The sequence below is a fragment of the Embiotoca jacksoni genome, unplaced genomic scaffold, assembly GCF_022577435.1.
Source record: "Embiotoca jacksoni isolate LCO1_2020_lvr unplaced genomic scaffold, fEmbJac1.0.p SCAF_5, whole genome shotgun sequence".
Lineage (NCBI taxonomy): Eukaryota > Metazoa > Chordata > Actinopteri > Embiotocidae > Embiotoca > Embiotoca jacksoni.
This window is the reverse complement of record NW_027185403.1, coordinates 9,209,675-9,227,903: the sequence shown is the minus strand read 5'-3', so window position 1 is coordinate 9,227,903 and position 18,229 is coordinate 9,209,675. Positions and strand designations below refer to the sequence as shown.

The window sequence follows — 18,229 nt, the reverse complement described above, 5'->3', positions numbered from 1 at the left end:
CAAAGCTCAGCCCATAGGGGAGAAAGAGAACCATAGAGACAGAGAGGAACAGAGGGTGGTCTGGCGGTTTGTTGAGGTCCAGCTGGTCCTTCCACTGAGGTGTTGTCTCCGATTAGGGGCAGATAAAGATCCTCACCCTTCCCCTCACTTCGTTAGATCATAGACCTTTTTAAAGTGCTGAGGTAAAGGCCTCAGACATCTCTCCCCCTTTCCCTCTTTCTCCGCCCCTCTCCCTCACTTCCACACTTTCTCTTTCTCTCCTTCCCTGAGCCTCACTTGCTGGCCATGGTGTAGCAGCCCTGTTGGTGCCACTGCATGTCACGGATACGCCTCACAGACTGGAACTGAGGACAGCGGGCGCCGAACTCATTGAAGTGCCTGAAGTCACCCTTCTCCAGCAGGTACTGGCTGCCACGGTATCCAGGGAACTGGTATCCCACCCAGCTGGGACAAAAAAAAAAAGAAGGGGGAAACATGTCAGTATAGAAGGGATTTTTTTTTTTTCGTTTTACAGCTGATGTTTGAGCTCCACTGGTGTTTGACACTCACGTTCCACAGCTGACGATGATGCTGCCCACTCTGTCGGTGAAGCCGTAGGAGAACAGACTGGGAACGTCGTCGTCCATGATCTCCATCTTGCGGCCCTTGAACTCTCCAACCTCATACAGGCAGATCTTGTGCTTCTCAGGGTCCTAGAGCGGAGGAAAAACACGGAGAAACACTTGTTTAGAGAGGAAAGATGAAAAGGAGAACCTGTGAGGGAGGAGTGAACGGATGGCGTCGGATGTTTTTACCATTTTGACGGGCCTGAAGGACAGCAGGTAGTCGTTCTTCTGGCAGTTGCTCCAGGAGTCCCAGCGAGGATACTCGCCCTTCTCCAGGATGTACATCTCACCGCAGAAGTTCATCTGCTCAAAGCCCACGAAGCTGCAGATGAGAAGGCATTATGAAGTATCCACACAAACATTTTACATGTGAAAATATCTTTTTTTGAGGGGAGAGACTTACGGTCCACACTCCACACGCAGGGAGCGCACGCGGTCCATGCCCATCTCACACACATTCATGCACTCGTTGCTGATCTCGATCATGCGACCCTGGAAGTTCTCCTGGTCAAACACGTACATCTGGAGGGAACAAAGGGACATACATGAGTCAGTACAACAACAGTAGGAGTCTGTGACATGACATGTCTCATTGTGGCCACTGTTATCTGACTCCGAAGCAGGAGTCCTGTGAGAAAGTCACCCACCTTGTAGGACATCATTCCCATCTCAGACTTCTTGCCCTGAGCAGCCTTCCCATCAGTCTGGGAAGAAGTCTTGGACTTATCTCCAGTGGACATGATTACTGGGTGGAAAGAGAGTGGAGAAAACAGAGACAGGGTTTGTTCATGTGACAAATTCAACCTGTGTTTACTAATGTGAGGCAATTCAGAAAATCAAAGCAAAGATAGAATTAAATGCAAAAATGTGAACGGAATAATCTGTATATTTTGGTCTAATGTTTGCTTCTTCCGCTGGTGTTGCATCCCCATGCACCTGCAGGTGTACAGTATGTGTGTGTACCTTACCTGCCTGTGTGTGCGATGCCTGTGCCGAGACTCACTCAGAGTGTGTGCGGCTCGGAGTGCGCCCCTCCCTTTTATACGCTGGCGCCCACAGGAGAGGGATTATGGGGAGAGAAACAAACCCGCTGAGGTCAGAGATGAGAGACAAAAGAAACCCCACATCATCAGAGAGGGACTGACAGAGGGGATGGGTGGAGGCAGAAGAGCACTGACAGAAGCCAGTAACAGACTGACCAATTCAAAATAGTCGGTGTGACTTAAACTGCAGTAATTTATAATTCTCTTTCACTTGTTCCAAATATAATCAAGTACTTATGATTGCATGTTGTGTAATGATGTATAAATCTGTGACTGACTAGCATCAAACATCTGGCAGTATTTCCAACAATGCGATGAAGTGTCAGATGTTTAATTGACGATTTGTTTTCACTCTGATCTTGATCAGCCAGTTTTCATTCACACCTGATACATAAATACAAATGTGTATTGTGAAGTGTCAAAGATTTACAAACTTTCTCATGTTGAGGACCTTAAGGTGTAGAGCCACAGACCACAGGGCCCCGTTTCAAAAGTTTATATCAGAACTCAGTCTGAGGTGATATTTGGTTGATTCCAGCTGTGAGATTATGAATGGTTAACTGTCAAATGGGGTTGTAACTGGAGGGAAACAGATGTAATGTATTTTATTTGTCTTCAAACGGATCCTGATCAGTAAGTTCTGAGTTTTGTGTTTTTAATAGATGTATCTATGGGTTATTTTGTGTTATGTATTTGTTATTGAGTTCTTTATTACAGGTTCATTTGAGGACGGATGAAGACTGCACGTGAAGCTTTAAATGTTGTGGCATCATGCTGCACTGCCTTGTAAAGATTAAAAAATAAATGAAATTTGGGCCTTTAGGACTTATGAAACGCATCAATCTGCTAAACCATTGGTGTACAGCAGTACAGGTAAAAGTGCGCGCGCAACAGCGTCTGAAAATAAGATATCGCTGTATGAAACGAGTAAAATGAAACTTTTACTGTCCCTTTAATATTTCTATACATTCGTTCAGAGCCACCCAGTGTTCTCCTCTCCACTGCGCCGTTAATCCCCACATTCTCCACCCGGATCCCGGCCCTTTGTGCCGGGGCACGCGCCGGACTGCTGACCGGGGTCCGAACACACCGGAGCGCCTATTGTTTCCGAGCCTCAGCACCACTATGGGATCTGCTGAGCAAGCCGCCGGAGCAGGACAACAGCGTCCAGCGGCCGCGCAGCGACGCCGGGAGCGCGCCTGGATACCGCTGCTACCGCGCCAAATGGACAGTTAGCATGGTCCGAGCCAGAGACGCGGACGCGCAGTGGCAGGCGCGCTCCCCGACAGTCGGTATAAAACTGAAGCGCCAGGTTCTCTCAAAGCTCTACGCGAGGCAGGCGGTAGGCGCGTACCACTCCCGAGCTCTTCCAGTAAAGTGCCAATCTAGGTAAGGCTGCATCTCTGCTTTCAACTCAGCTCAGGGTCACAGACAGGTTTGCTCAAGGTGCTTTCACACTGAAACTGAAATCCAAAAGCACTTTCTGAAACCTGTTCCACACTCGTATCGCTATCAGACAGAATTTTAAAACTTTAAAAAGTGAATTAACTGTTTTTGGCCGGACCCCCTCCAGATGTTTTAGACTGTTGTGAGAATAATTGAAGCCTGAATGATTCACAAGGATTAGTGGTGTTCCTGCTTGTAGAAAGTGAACATCATGTTTTACACTGAGGCAATGTGCCAAATACTCTTGAACTGTTAAATCACTGATTCTCTAAATTCATCTCTGAAGGATATGTCTCTCCAACACTGTTTCTTACACACCTTCTCGCCCTTTCCTTCATGTCCCCTCTTCTTGCTTTTTTTTTTTTTTTGCCACCTCAGGAGTAAAGATGTACAGAACTACAAGATCCCCAATGATGCAGCCGCTGGTCAACTCAGGAATGGGCATGGCTCCTTTCTTCAAGGTAAAACACACACTCATGGATATGAGATGTTTGATATGATCTGTGCATCTCTGCTTGATGTGAAGGATGGTGAATGATATACAACCTTAACTCCTCCGGTCTCTGCAGGTGACCGTGTTCGAGCAGGAGCATTTCCAGGGCAAGTGCCTGGAGTTCACCTCCGAGTGCTGCAACATCCAGGAGTGCGGTCTGGACAACATCCGCTCCATCAGGGTGGAGAGCGGAGCGTAAGTCTCACAAGCTTTGTCTCTGGTAACAAGAAGACAAAAATAAGACCCAGTATACTGACACAATGTAGCCTACAATTAATTAAACATACTGATGAGGTAAATCTGCGTAAAATTATCATCACCTTTTTGATTTACGCATGATACATCACTGAAACAGAAGATAAGAAAGATTCAAATTTAAATGTGTGTTATATTTCTATGTAGGTCAATGGAAAAAAAAAAAAGACGTGTTAGTTTACGACGAATCCCATTTTAGAAGCAAAGTAAGGTCTTGAGATTGGAAGTTCGATTATGTCACCAGGCCTCTCTCTCTGTCTCTCTGTGAAGTTGGGTGGGCTTCGAGCACCATGACTTCCAGGGCCAGCAGTTCATCCTGGAGAGAGGAGAGTACCCCCACTGGGACGCTTACAGTGGTTCCCTCTCCTACCACGTGGAGCGCCTCATGTCTCTGCGCCCCATCTACTGTGCCGTGAGTGACACCTCTCAGTGTGCATGATCTCCACCGTCCAGCTGACAATCAACAACCAGCTCTGAAATCCAACGTCTCTTTTGTCTCGTTCAGTCCCACCAGAGCAGTCGCATGATCATTTTCGAAAAGGAGAACTTCATGGGCCGCAGCGTGGAGATCTGCGACGACTACCCCTCTCTGCAGGCCATGGGCTGGATGATGCCCGAGGTTGGCTCCATGCACGTGCAGTGTGGCGCGTAAGTTTTTTTATCCATTTCTCTATGTAAATATGACGGCGTATGTATGTGAGGCTTAATTATCCATTTCAAATCTGGCAACTGTGTCTAAATGTTCTAATTGTCTAAACTGTACACTGTGAATCCCTGTAATCCCTCATCAACATCTGTTGAATGTAATAGACAAACCAGCTGAAAGCCCTAAATCCCAACCCTCCTAAAATAGTCCTCCTAACGCTTGCGGCCTTCTCTGTCCGTCCCACAGCTTTGTGTGCTACCAGTTCCCTGGCTACAGGGGCCAGCAGTACATCATGGAGTGTGAGAGACACAGTGGAGACTACCAGCACTGGAAGAACTGGGGCTCCCACTGTCAGACTCCCCAGATCCAGTCCATCAGGCGCATCCAGCACTGAGAGGAGGACAGACTGAGACTGAGGCCCGCGGACAGCAGCTCCCCTCGACCACCGCTCCCCTTACCCATAACCCTCTCCTCTCTTTCTTTCTCTCTTCGATCCTTTCCTTCCTCTTGACTTAAGCCGCCCCGACAACACCACCACTGATTCACAGCCGCTGCCAGAGTGTGATAAGAGACAATATCGCACTGTTAAAGCACAGGGAAACACACACTTCACGCACGCACGCACACACTGACATAACACAACTGACACTCGCACAGTGTCTTTTTATTTGGTTTAGAGGTCCCTACCCGCTCACACACAAACACACACCTGCGCTGTACTCTCACCTGAGCTCGGCGATGGCGCCATGTCTGGGAAAACCTCCCCAGCGGCACTCCTCCTCGTCAGTTGCGGCGGACTTTGTTGTGGTGCAGCTCAGATGGGTTTTGTTGTTGTGTGTAGGAGGTTGATCCACAGGTTGTTCACTAATAAACTCATTTTCACTTCATGTAGTCTTCTTTTATCATTTTTAAGTCCGTGTGTAGATTTCATTACAGCCTGAGGATGGATGAATGGTTATTTGTGTTCCTTATAGTTGTTGCAGTACTGGTTTGATACGTTTCTATGAATTATCTGATGCTGTTCTGCATTTTGAAGTCTAACATAAGGGACTGAATTAGGCAGACAGCATAAAGGGAAGTGAGAACTAATGTAGAGAGGGCAGGGTTTAAAGGGCGACATAAGTGCAGACTTTACCATTCATGGTGGCAACAAGATTGAAAAGACATCGATCTGCCCGGTGAAGCTAAAACATCGAAGAGGAGCAACAATGACCAGACACAATTTGAGTGGAAGGGGATTTTAAAGAGTGCAGACCTATGTAGGCAATCAAACTGTGGGTTATAAGTACACGTAAAGTTGACTGTAAGAACAATTAAGAAAAATGTTTAGACACAAGATCTGTGTTGATATTTGAAAAATATTAGGTTATAAGTGATCAATGCTGTCAATCAGACTGCTGTACGTCCGTTTTTCAAAGCACTGTTTATTTGGGTCTTTGGTTTCAATTCCAAACACATGTTGAGGGAGAAAAGTTTAAAACCAACATGCACACTGATGATGAGCCTCACTTTCAGTGACGTGGATGTGAAGAGGAGCCACAACAATCGAGCAGCTCATCTACTGTGCAGAACTTGTGCAACACACGGAAAACTGAGAGATCTTTATTGTAGAAATCAGAACCAAAAGTGCCAAGAGGAACGTTGCCAAACAAAACCCGACACTAAAACAAGGAAGACTAATATTTTCCTGGAACATTTTTGGCAGAACAGAGGCTGACATTATGAATCATATTCACAGCTAACAAAGTCATAGTTGTATGCACAACTAATAAAACACTCCTGATTTCTTTCTGCAGCAAAACGCTCTGTAAACTGTTCGGGTTCGTGTTGATTTCAGCACTTCACAGTTAAAACAAACTTTGCTGAACGCATCTGCTTAACAGTCGTAAGGAATTAGCAGGAGAAACCTTGTACATAAAATCGTTGGCTAAATATCTCAGAACTATCCCAGCCGCCTTTGACAGCTTGACAATAATCTGTACACTGAAACTAAATATCTGCACACAAACTAGAGCCTCCTGTTGGTTTGTCTCTGTTGATTAAACTCACTCTCGTGTCTTTATGCACCATGATGTGCATTGTCTTTTTTTCCTATTGAAAACAAACAGCTGACATGTTTTTTCCTGAACATCGTTGGGATAGAAAAACAAAAATCCTTTGCGCGATTGTCAGTGTGTTTGCACATGAAAGCAAACACAATAAAAACACAAGACAATTAAAACATGACTTGTAAACATTTAAGATGAAACCGCGTTTGCCCCGCATCTCACAGCTAAACAAAACAACCTCAGAAATGTGTTCTGGGAGACGAACGAAACGACACAAACAGAAGGACACGGGTAAAAAATAAAAAAAAAGGAACATCACAGACGCTAGTGTAACACCACCTCAGTCCGGCAATTTCTGCCAACGAGCTCACCTTTACTCACAGCAGTGACGATCGCTGATGAAGAGTAGTCTGTCTGTTCTCCCACAACATCAACGTCCTTGTCTCCTTGCTCTTCCTCGCCCTCTGAAGACTCTGTCCAGCTGATGATCATCGGATCAAGGCCGGGACTGGAGCCTCCGATCACGTCAACATCCTCGTCTCTGCCCACTCCCCAGCTTCCTGCCGACTCCAGGCTGGACTTCTCAGCAGGATGTGGAGGTGAAGCAGAAGGCTTTATGGGAGTCGGTGCTGTTCTCTTCTGGCAGTCGTCTTTTTCTGGCTCGGCGTCTTCGTCGTCTCCTTCCACATCAATTATCTCATCAGCGCTGTTCTCCGTCTCTTCGTCCATCAAACTCTCCTCAGTTTCTCCGAGATTGATTTCACTTCCCACCGGTGTTTCTTTTCGTTCTTCTTCTTGTAAACTGGTCAGCGAAACGGTCTCTACGTCGATGACCTCCTCTGGCTTTCTGGTTGCTGGTTTGGAGACCAAATCTGCAGATTCAGCGCTTGGTGTGCACGGTGCACACGTTGGCAGCGTCACTTGTTCAACGCAAACCCTCTTGGTCACAGTGGCATCGCCACTTGTGTTGTCGTTTGATTTTGCGCTCCTCTTTTTTCTCGTCCTTGTAGGTCCCTCTGCCTCTTCCTGCAGCTGGACAGTCGCTTCTTCGTGTCTGGCTCGATTCTTTTCTTGCTGTTCATCCGTGCCGCTGGGATCCACAGGCTGCGGCTGACTCGGTGGCGTTGTACTCTCGCTGTTAGATAAACTGAGAAGTTCTTCATTTTTCCTGGGCCTGCCTCCCCCACAGCCTGATTGGTCTGCTGAGGGTGACTGCTTGTGTTGACGGGGCTCCTAAAGAAAGGTGATATTGTTTTTTAAAACAATTTAACCTCATTAAATTAAACAAATACAAAAAAAGATGACTCTACAGCCACGCAGGTGACTCTGCAAAGCTGAACTTATATCAGTGATGCCCCGAGCTGTATGCTAACGTGTTTACAATGACTAATGCTGCTCACATTCATATCATTAAGTTAGCATGCTATTTAGCACCAAACACAAAATACAACTGAGTGAATGGAACAAAGCAAAGTTGGGACAAGATGATGACGCTACATGAAAAAGTAAAAGATTTCAAAAAGAATTAGTATTTATGGTCTGGAAACCATAAATACCGTTGCATAGTTTCGTGCCAATCGATATTGTACACTTTAAAACATTTGTTTATTAGGAAAAAACATCATGGCAATCAGTCTAAACCAATTGGACCAATCAATCAGTCGACATCTCATTCATAGAGCCTCCCCGCTAGTTTGGTGCCTCTGTCATTAAATCAGAAGACACACAAGGTCACTGATCTCCTAAAAAAGGTCAATGCTTACCATCATATGTGTGTCTCTGAGTCTGCTTGTAATTGGGTAGGACTTGGGTAGGCTCCACAACAGTGGCTTATTCTCTCCAGACAGGCCGTCGCAGCAGTATTTTACTGATGATGAATCTGTGTTTGTTCTTGCAACACCCTGAAAAATAAACACACGCATAAGAACCATTAAATTATTTAATTTTTTTGTTTACATTCTGAGACAGTCACTGTCCAGTTTCACCATCATATTAATATTTGTTTAGTCAGTGGCGCCGGCAGAATTACATTTGCTCGTGAGCACAAGACCACCCAATTAAACATTATTTCTAATATCAAGTTTCCCTCAACCACATGCGTGTGGTGGCTTCACCACTGACAGTGATGCCAAGCCGTCAGCTGTTAGGAGCCCATGTATGACTTCGGGGTAAGGTCTTTTGGTTGTTGCTCATTTAAATCCACAAAATGTCCACTTGACTTCTCGCCTTCAATCCCAATGTATTCTGATAGGGAAATATGCCACTTTCCTACCTTATGCACTTATAGTTTTGAGCCATAGCTTTTTTTTCAAGTGGGCTAGCTTTATCTGCCTTTATTGAAATGTTCTATTAAAACTTTATAGTATTTCTAACTAATATATTTCTTGAATTTGATTGCTTTTTTTCCCCACCGGTTACAAAGGAAGAGGGCATGCTGGGAAATGCTAACTTGTTTGTGTTTTGCTGGACTGGTGACAGCAGACAAACATCAAAAAGTGGAGAGAAGTTAGAAAAGGGCGTCACCTTGTCTTGCAGACTCTGTAAGCGGTGTCCCTGCAGTGTCACTATGGCTGGCAGCAGACTTCTCTCCAGTTTCACCACAGGCACCTGCCGTAGCTGCTTGTCTTGAAGATCATGAATGATTTTGGTCTTCGCTGATGACACTACTTTTCTCCTCCTCTTTTTCTCTAATGAGAACAGATATTGTCTTGGTCTCTTCCTGTATTGTGTTCTGGCTGCTGCTCTGACGTCCCCCGGGGTTCCCTCAGTATGTTCAGGGGAAACGGGACGGCGAGCAGAAGCCTTGCTTGTTTGGGAGCGGCTCTGCTTCGTTTCATCACTCTGCCGCTCATGTATATTTTGTAGGTGAGGGGCGTCAGAGGTTGCGGTCTGATTCTTATTTTTTTTGTGTTTTCTCAGGACAGTGTAAGGCTGACTTGCCTCTGTGGAGCTCTCGCCACCCGTGTCGTTCTCTTCCGTGGCACTACAGCTTTCGACATGCTGCTCAAACGACTGAAGGAACTGCTCCAGCATCTCGTTCAGCTCTCCCTCACACTGCTGCTGCAAAAGAGGCACCTCACCATTGGCGGAACGACTACAATCCGCTCCTCTTACGACAGCGACAGCCACCGTGGACCTGTGGAGGCCAGTTGCGAGACACTGATGTTTGTTTTGGGCTGAAGTGTTGCCGGAGGAGGCCAAGGTACAGCTGCTGGTACTTGTTGGAAGAGGATGCTGAGAATGTGAAGCGCTGGCGTCTTTTGGTAAAATGTCGAGCCCCTTCATGACTTCCTCCAGAAGACGGTCGATGTGCTCGGGCTGTTCCTCGTGAGGTGGAGGGGCCGGAGGAGGGAGGGAGGTGGTGTGGAGGAGGGACGATGCTGGAGACACGTAGGAGGCAGCAGGTGACGGCAGGCTGGGAGAAGGAGAAGGCTGCAGGGAGGGACTGGAGGCACATAACGTATTGCAGGAGTGGATGGGTGGGAAAGGAAAGGAAACTGATGTTGTTGATTTGGCCCTCGAACTTTGACCCAAGGTGACAGGGAGACTGTCCTATAACAAAGGAGAGAAGTGTATTAAATACTAAACAACACAGAGTGCAGCAGGTACAAGGAAATAGAAAAGTGTATCAATGTTTTTTCATGTATTTAAAGCAATGACTCTTCACTGAGTTAATAATCTGAGTAAATTCACAAATCACAGAGCTGTTATTATCCTCTTTAATGATTGGTCCAAACTTTGCTCGTACAACTTAATTGAACAATCAGAGAGCTCGACCTTTTATAAATAATGGATCGGTTGCAGAGGAACCAACTTCATGCCAAAGCAGCCATTTAATAAATCACTGTCATTTTACTACAAGGTGAAGCCATAAATACCCATTTATCTTGTCTAACACAACCCGATCATTAAGTTCCTCTATAAATAACAAATTGATTATGAAAATAATTGTTACTTGCAGCTCTATAGCATTATAATGTACATCATACTGCATTTTTTTTTGTGTAACAAATAATATAAAAGAGCCATATCTGATGATTTGTCAGACACTAAGGCCCATTTGGCAAGCAAAATTAACAATAGCTACGTGCACTGGAAGGGCTGTTACTGGCAAAACGTCCATTATTCCAAGATGTTTTCTCGGTGTGATAAACATCTCAGAAAATATCCCAATATAGGGTATTTCACAATTATTATTATTATATTTATTATACATTACAATGACTCCTAAAAGAATGAAAACAGGAGGTTATTTTTTGGAACAAATGCTTAATCATGAGCCTAGTTCTACCTTTTGAAAATTAGTAAAATGCATTAAACTTAAAGCAGGATTTAACTGCTGCAGTTGGATGAGCTGGAGCTCTTTTGAACTGTTACTGCAACTAATGGCACACTGCAGCACGCTCACCTGGTTCACATGCTGCGGAGTGTTTTTCTGTCCACGCTGGGTGCTACGTCTTCCTCCCCCACTGCGCAGCAGCACAGCTCCACTTTGGCTGATCTCCCACACTTTGCTGCGCACTCTTCTCGGACCACTGCTGGCTGGTTTCAGAAGCTCTCTGGTCTTCAGGCACAGCTTCCTGCCGACAGCTCCTCCACCCTGACCCGTCCTGGGTGCTCTCATGCCCCACCTGTGCAGGAACAGCTTCTGCAGCCTGCCCACCCCCACCCCCTGTCCTCTCCCTCCTGGTCTTGCTCGTGGTTTCCTGGCTTTCATCTCACCTGTGCCGGCTCTCCTGGCACCTCCCACCCCTGCTCCTCGCCTCCCTCCTGCTCTCCCCCTGCGGGAGCCCTCTTCTTTGTCTCGGTTCACAAAGTGGAGGATGAATCCGGGGATGTTGTCTTTAAATTGCTCGAACCGCTCCTGCTCGCACTCTTCATCTGCTGCGACGCCTTTATTGTCTCTTTGAGGACCAATCCAGCAGCTCTGAGGGTCAACGGCACATGGGGTTGGTTGGCTGGAAAGATGAGCGAGGGATGGGGGGACTGATGTGTACGGCGGTGCCACAACAGTCACAGATGTGCTTCCGGCTGCTGTGGATTCTTGCACAGAGGCTGAAAGAGCAGAGAAAGGTTGGAGTGTTTGGTTTTCATTTGGTGGGTAGACGAGGGACACGGGGACTATTTGAGGGGGAACAAGATGGGAATCAATCTGTTCTAAACCCTGGAGAGCACTCATATCAATGGTCTCAAAGGAGGAGTCTGGGTAAATAGAGGGAGCTGTGTTTATCTGCAGCTCTTCTGTCTGAGTCCACATGTCTTTTCCGCCATCTGACAGTGTCTCTTTCCACAGAAAAGTGCACCCATCCCTCACCTCTCTCCTCCACCTGTGCTGTGTCCTCTCATTCTTCTCAGTCCACAGAGGCTCCGTTTGCACTCCTGCCTCTGTGGACTGGATGACTCCTTCCCCGCTTCTGCTTTTACGGTCCCTTTCCGTAACCTCCACCAGCCCGTGGATGCCCATGTTGGCCGCAGCAGAAATAGCCTCTTGTTTCTCCCTCTCCCCCTCCCCTGACATCTCTCCGGAGTACAGAAGTCGGACCATGTGGAGAAGGTTGCAGCGACCCAGAGCCTGAAGCTCCAAGACGTGGCTGTGCCCTGCTCGGGGCGCCGGTGCAGAGGACAGAGCGGAGGAGATCTGGGGGCTGATAGCTGACAAAATACAACTGTGTGCTGGCACTGATATACCTGCAGGACAGGGAACATGTCAATAATGACACAGGCTTCCACAACTACATGAAGCTAGAATATTATCTATATGCATACGTCCCACAATAAGCGCTAATTAACAGAACACACATGGCAAAATAACAAACTTTAAAGGATAGCATTTAATGTGTGTAATTTTGCTTTTGTGTGTGTGTGTGTGTGTGTGTGTGTGTGTGTGTGTGTGTGTGTGTGTGTGTGTGTGTGTGCGTGCGTGTGTGTGTGTGCGTGTGTGTGTGTGTGTGTTATACCCTCTGCCCTGAGTAGCGTGTCACAGAACTGGCCGCACTGCTGCTGTTTCTGCAGCTCAGCGAGGAGGAGGGCTTCGAATCCTGGTCTTTGATAGCGCCACATTTCTCCATCCACTTCAGAATAGGAGCACAGAGGAGGAGAGTGCGGGTGAACTAAGGGAGAAAGAGATGTGTGGCTGGTCAGAAATGTAAGGGATATGAGGGACATAAAAAAAAAAGTTGGACTTTAATGTGGCTGAGATGAGTTGTGAAGCCTTGAATGATTAGGCGCTATCTTATATTAAAGGGCCTCATAGTACCTTACTATCTGGAAAGAGCACATCAGACTGCAGGTTTACTTGGGGTTTCAAAGATTATTAAAAGTAGAATGGAAGGAAAACCTTCTCTACTTTTAACATTGGGCTAATCAGGCATTTTTATTTGATTAATCTTACCATCCCTATATAATCATAATGCTTAAGGTCTGAGCAGCTTTTTTTTCTCTTTTTTTTACCAATAATCTTTTAATGTGTTTTTAATTATTTGTTTCCTTACTAATGTGTTATCTTGTGACTGTAAAGCATTCTGGGACCATTTTGCAGGTGGTTTTACACTTAAAATAAAGAGATAATCTTTCACGTTTCACACACACAATCAAACAGATTTTTGTGGTAGAGGCCGGCACTTGCAGTCATTACATATGTAAACAAGTTTAACAGTATGCGCATGAATAATGCATGCTTGCTCAGTGCTTTACAGGCTCATGGTCATCTCGTGCATTCATTTATAATGGTAATGTGTGCAAAACAGGCTTGCATTGTTAATATTATTATTATTATTATTATTCTGAATAAAACTTGTCGGTTATACTCATTAATTTTTTTCTGAGAATCCAGTTCATATAAACAGCACCGACACTTTAAAAAAAAACAAAAAACAGGCATGACTGTGCTGCGAGCGCAGGTGATCCAATCTGCGCATGCCCAGCTCATCTCAAAGTAATTGAAGCCCACCTGTTGGTTAGCATCTCTGCTAACAACTAGCTTCACCCAGACCGCCCAGAGAAACGTAAGCAAGTCATGACAGACCACCTATTGATTAACATATCACGAGCAACACATGATGTAGTTTAACAGCACTTTCCAGCGTACCGAGGCTGTTTTTGAACCACACTCTCCTGTCTGGCTAATTAACGTTACGGTCAAAGGCGGACACGTGACAGGACAGTCGCTTCACTCACCTGCTGCGTTTCCCAAAATACTCTTTATATCCGCTCCTTCGTCAAAAAAAATACAATGGCTCGTCCTGACATGTCTAATTTTCAAAGTAAATTTAACGGACGGTATTTTGTTTTGCTCTTTTTTTTTTTTTTTTTCGTTTTTCTGTCCGGTTCAGTGAGGTCAACCACAGGTCAGCATGGTCCGCAGCCCCGGGACGGTAGTGTTGTCCGTCGCTGCGCCACTAGGGGGCGACTGTGTTTACATGTACCGACCTGGCTGGTGGCCTCAGAGTCGTGTGAAGAGGCCAAAACGTATTTGCAAAAATCTACATTTCATTTAGTTGGCAGTTAATTAGACACACCTAGTTTAAAGTAATCCAGGAGTCTACGATAAGATAAACCCAAACCTTTATTGGTTTCCAGTGGCTAAATTTGGTTGTTGTACATAGATAAGAACAGTAAATAGCCAATATAAAAGATACGGAGCTATAATATAAAACATAATATTAGAAACAGGACCTGGCATATGGAGACAGGTTACTAACTCAGGGTTAAAGTGTCTGATGAAGTGACTGATGCATCAATATATATTTGAGATACTGCTGAATTGTATTGCAATACACTTAAGAGTGTTGAATATGTAATCCACCTTCATTGATATAAATGAGGAAGACAAAATATTTTTTTTTAAAAAGTCCTCAAGCTGTTAAAATCAGCACAACTGACCACAAATTCACAATTATTTTGGTTCAGCACTTCCCAGCAATTCAAACCTTCTTTAAAGGAGGATTAAATACAGTATTTCCCCCCCAAAATGTCAGTCTAATTTAGTTCTCTGCTGTCACATAACAGCAGTGTTCTCTGACTTAAGTTGGTAATATTTTGTCAGCTCATCACATTTCAGTCTCTCCTTTCATTTCATTCGTAAATAATGGTGAAGCATGTTTTGGTGCTATAAATAGCACAAGTACCATGTCTGCAGAGACAGAGATGCAGGGACACAATAAAAGATAATCCTGTGTTAATAGTTATCACTCAAACACAGTCACAGTCTAATTTGGGCTGTACACTTTTAATGAGTGACATTGGAAACTATGTCATTGAGTAATACGAATAAACAAACGAGATAGTATTTTTACCCACCTGTAGGCTGTCCTGTTTTTACGCAGCTTCCAGTCTGCTTGTCAATCCCAGCCTCCCTGTTTGAGCATTTGTCCAGAAATTTATGATTAGAGTGATAATAATGAACACAGTATGGATATCAGATGTCGCTGTGTTAGTGTTAAGATGGCGAAAAACAGAGGTGAAGCGAACAAAGCAAACCGTACTCTTAAGCATATCATCCAGTTTCAGTACGTGTCATGTGCCTGTTTATTGTGAGCGATAATTAATGATTTCTGCATATGTTATGGTACATTATTGCATCTTAATGGTAACTTAGTAGGTCGGAGAAAACTGAGTCTGCCACTGTTGTCTGTTCTTTTCAGTGTTGACTGCAGGGAAGGTTAAAGGTCAGGGTGACACAGCGCTCACGTGTCCCTAATGTACATGAAAGGGTTGTTTAGTCCATCGAAGCTGCAAAGTGATCCCTGACTAAACATGTTTCAGCTGAAGTGATGGGGGGGACAAAATGAGGCCTCAGCAGTCTGAATTAGACAAATCAAGCCTCCAAAGTTACATTCTTTAGAGTACAGAATTCCAATGGTCAATGTTTGCTTGTTGAGCCACGATGGAGGTGGGATAGTATCACACGAAGCAGGAATTTACCTCGAGCTTTTGCTCCAGCGTTAACATCAGCTGTCTCAGACAAACATGTTGGCCCGACATTGACAGTAAATATGAACCAACCACATTTTCTATTTATAAAATCATTCATCAAACTAATACGGATTTAAACATTTTTGACCAACTTTGCTGTGTAAGCAGCTTCAGTGTAGATGACTGACAACATCGCACAAAGTCACACAAGTTACTACAGAGACTATATTTATAAATTGCAGTGCTGCTGAAAATGTTTTATCACCATCAGCCATCTTGTGTTTTATGAGATATTAAAACACTGGAGCACACTGATTTGAGAAGCACCTGCTGCACATGCTGGAAGAAAATCAATTTTCACCCAACCTTGCATGTTATTTTACAACTTAAATATGGAAGAATAAATGTCCCCCGGTCAAATGTCAGTATATCCTCTGTTAATGGACCAGGTGTAATCCTTGGGGCGCTCTTGTTGTTTATGTTCACAGAGAAAAGAAGCATTTTATCCGGTTCACATTGTCTCATTGTTTCTGTCCAGGAAAGCAAGGACTGGATCAAATGGCGACGAGGGGACCGGGCTGAAAACCTTGGCAGGGGACGGAGAGTCCTCTTGGCGTGGAGTCGGACGGGGCCAGCGCTCATTAAACTTAACAAAGAAGAGCGGGTCTTTGAAGGGCCCCCCGTAGATGATGGCCTGCATCAGGTAGATGAGGACCACCACCATGAAGCTGATGAGGAAGAATGGAATAAAGGGCCTCAGGTGGTGCCAGACCACCCCGACCCCGTAGCCCAGGCCGCTGAGTCCATTTTGCTTGCCAGTGTGGGAGGTGTTTCGGGAGGAATCTGGCACCGGGGTGCGATTAGGTGACTCGTCATCCGAGTTCGAAGAGAACAAACTTGGCACGCCGAGTGAATCCATGAGTTATAAGTCAAGACAAAGACGTTCCTTTGCTCCAAAAATGATCTGTTTGTACTCGTTTTCTTCGAGGGGTCATAAGGAAGGACGCAGAAAGCCACACATAATCTCCCAGTGGTGTGGTTCCCCTACCTTACCGTGTACGGAGGTTTCCCTAATGACTCTGGCTCGCTGTGATGAACCCAGTGCTGAACTCCACACAACAGTCACTCCCCTCCTTTTCCTGTGCTGTATTCCTCTTGATCCTTACTGCCCTTTTCGCTCACATAATGTTGAAGTTAAGTGACGCTGCTTCTGTTTGAGCTTTACGGAGAGATGGAGAGGAAATGAAGAACGGCAGGGGAGACTTAAATAGATATGACACCAAATGGAAGGAGGGGTCGAGAATCTGCTGCATTTAGTGGTCTCGGGTTTAATGAGTGTGAGTGTGTGTGTGTGTGTGTGTGTGTGTGTACCAGCTCCACAGGTTATAAACATTACACACCATTTGATTAGCATATATACAGCTGTGATTAGATATCTGCTTGTGTTATGTAGTTATGTTTCTTTGCAGTATATCAGAGCTCTAATATTACAACTCTAACCGAGAAGTTCTGTGGCAGGTGCAGCTACAGGACGTTTACGTAAACTTCACACTTCACATCTAATCAGAGCTGTGGTGAGGTTTTAGATACTTACATGTTTCACGTTTTTATTTTTTAAGCCAATTGTTCCAATGATGGTTTCTTTAAGTTACATTTCCCAGCACAAAGGAATTATTATTATGGCAGTGAAACTTTACAGTGTCGATTGTTGAAAGTACAGATTCACATTTTTTTTCCCAAGACTTAAAACAACACTCAGATGTCTATCATGTACAATTCAGGAGTTATATGGCACTGTAATTGGTCTTTTTCTCTATTAGCCATGAAGAAAGTGCTTGCTAATGTGATAAGTGATCACAGACAAAATACACAGTTTTAAAATGTCAGCTGTCTGAGTTGGACAAATCAAATGGCCTAATCCCAAACAGGCGTTTGTAATAGCCGACTCCCTCTTTGTTTTAGGTTCCCTCAGCATCGAAACGAAAATGTTAAATCTTTTACTAAGGTGCTAACTATCCTTGTTATTCACCCGAGCACCAACACAAATGTGTCTATTGTATTTAGCATTTAAAGTGGTTAGGTAATGAAAGTTACTATTGAATGCTTGGTCAGATTTTTGGATTTGTTTACTAATCATCTTTCAACATTTCTGAAAAGTAAAACGGCGTGAAACAGTGTTTATATTGCTCAACGCAAGACATTTAAAGGGCAACAGTGTTCATGCACATCTCTCTTCTTGCTGTTCATTAATGTCTTTGGGTTTTCTCTTTTTCATCTTGTTCATTAACTTTCCTTGAAAACAATACTCATTATGTTCCACTTTGAGAGTAAAATCTTCAGAGGAAACGGCAGCAAAAATAAAAGTGCAGAGAAAGTAAAAAATAATGGAAAATAACTTCTTTCCTTCACTGCTGAACAAAATCAATTTCTTCCCCACAATGTCATATTTTGTAGACTTAACTAATCAAAGATAAGTAACCGATCAACTGATAATAGCTGCAGGTAAAATTTAGGTTGATCTATCTACAAATGTGAAAGTCTTTAACTTTGTTTAACTAAACTCCATCATGTAGCTAGACATGATCTCAGTAGCTATGCAGCCCTGAATCTTATTCATTAAATTAAAAGGGGACGTTTTGGCCGACGCATACACAACATAGCCTGACTAATTTCAAACTTTCACACCTCGACATGTACTCAACGCACTCGTGATCCAGCAGCTGCTTCTCAGTCCGTCTGGGATGAATGCCAGATGTGCTGCATGCTGGAAATGCAACTTT

The 18,229-nt window shown here is 44.6% G+C and overlaps 2 protein-coding genes across 2 annotated transcripts; one reads left to right on the top strand and one right to left on the bottom strand.

The window, feature by feature from the left end:
• Positions 1-272: 272 nt before the first annotated feature.
• Positions 273-1,345, bottom strand: crybb1l1 (crystallin, beta B1, like 1). Its single transcript, XM_069170642.1, has 5 exons — positions 1,253-1,345; positions 1,009-1,127; positions 795-927; positions 550-692; positions 273-444 (listed from the first exon to the last, which is right to left on the bottom strand). Exons 1-5 carry the CDS (start codon positions 1,343-1,345, stop codon positions 273-275), a joined length of 660 nt encoding a protein of 219 aa, XP_069026743.1.
• A 1,564-nt stretch (positions 1,346-2,909) lies between these two features.
• On the top strand, positions 2,910-5,359 carry cryba1l1 (crystallin, beta A1, like 1). Its single transcript, XM_069170641.1, has 6 exons — positions 2,910-3,037; positions 3,473-3,555; positions 3,664-3,782; positions 4,113-4,254; positions 4,348-4,490; positions 4,735-5,359. Exons 2-6 carry the CDS (start codon positions 3,481-3,483, stop codon positions 4,880-4,882), a joined length of 627 nt encoding a protein of 208 aa, XP_069026742.1. The 5' UTR covers positions 2,910-3,037; positions 3,473-3,480; the 3' UTR covers positions 4,883-5,359.
• The last annotated feature ends 12,870 nt before the right edge of the window (positions 5,360-18,229 follow it).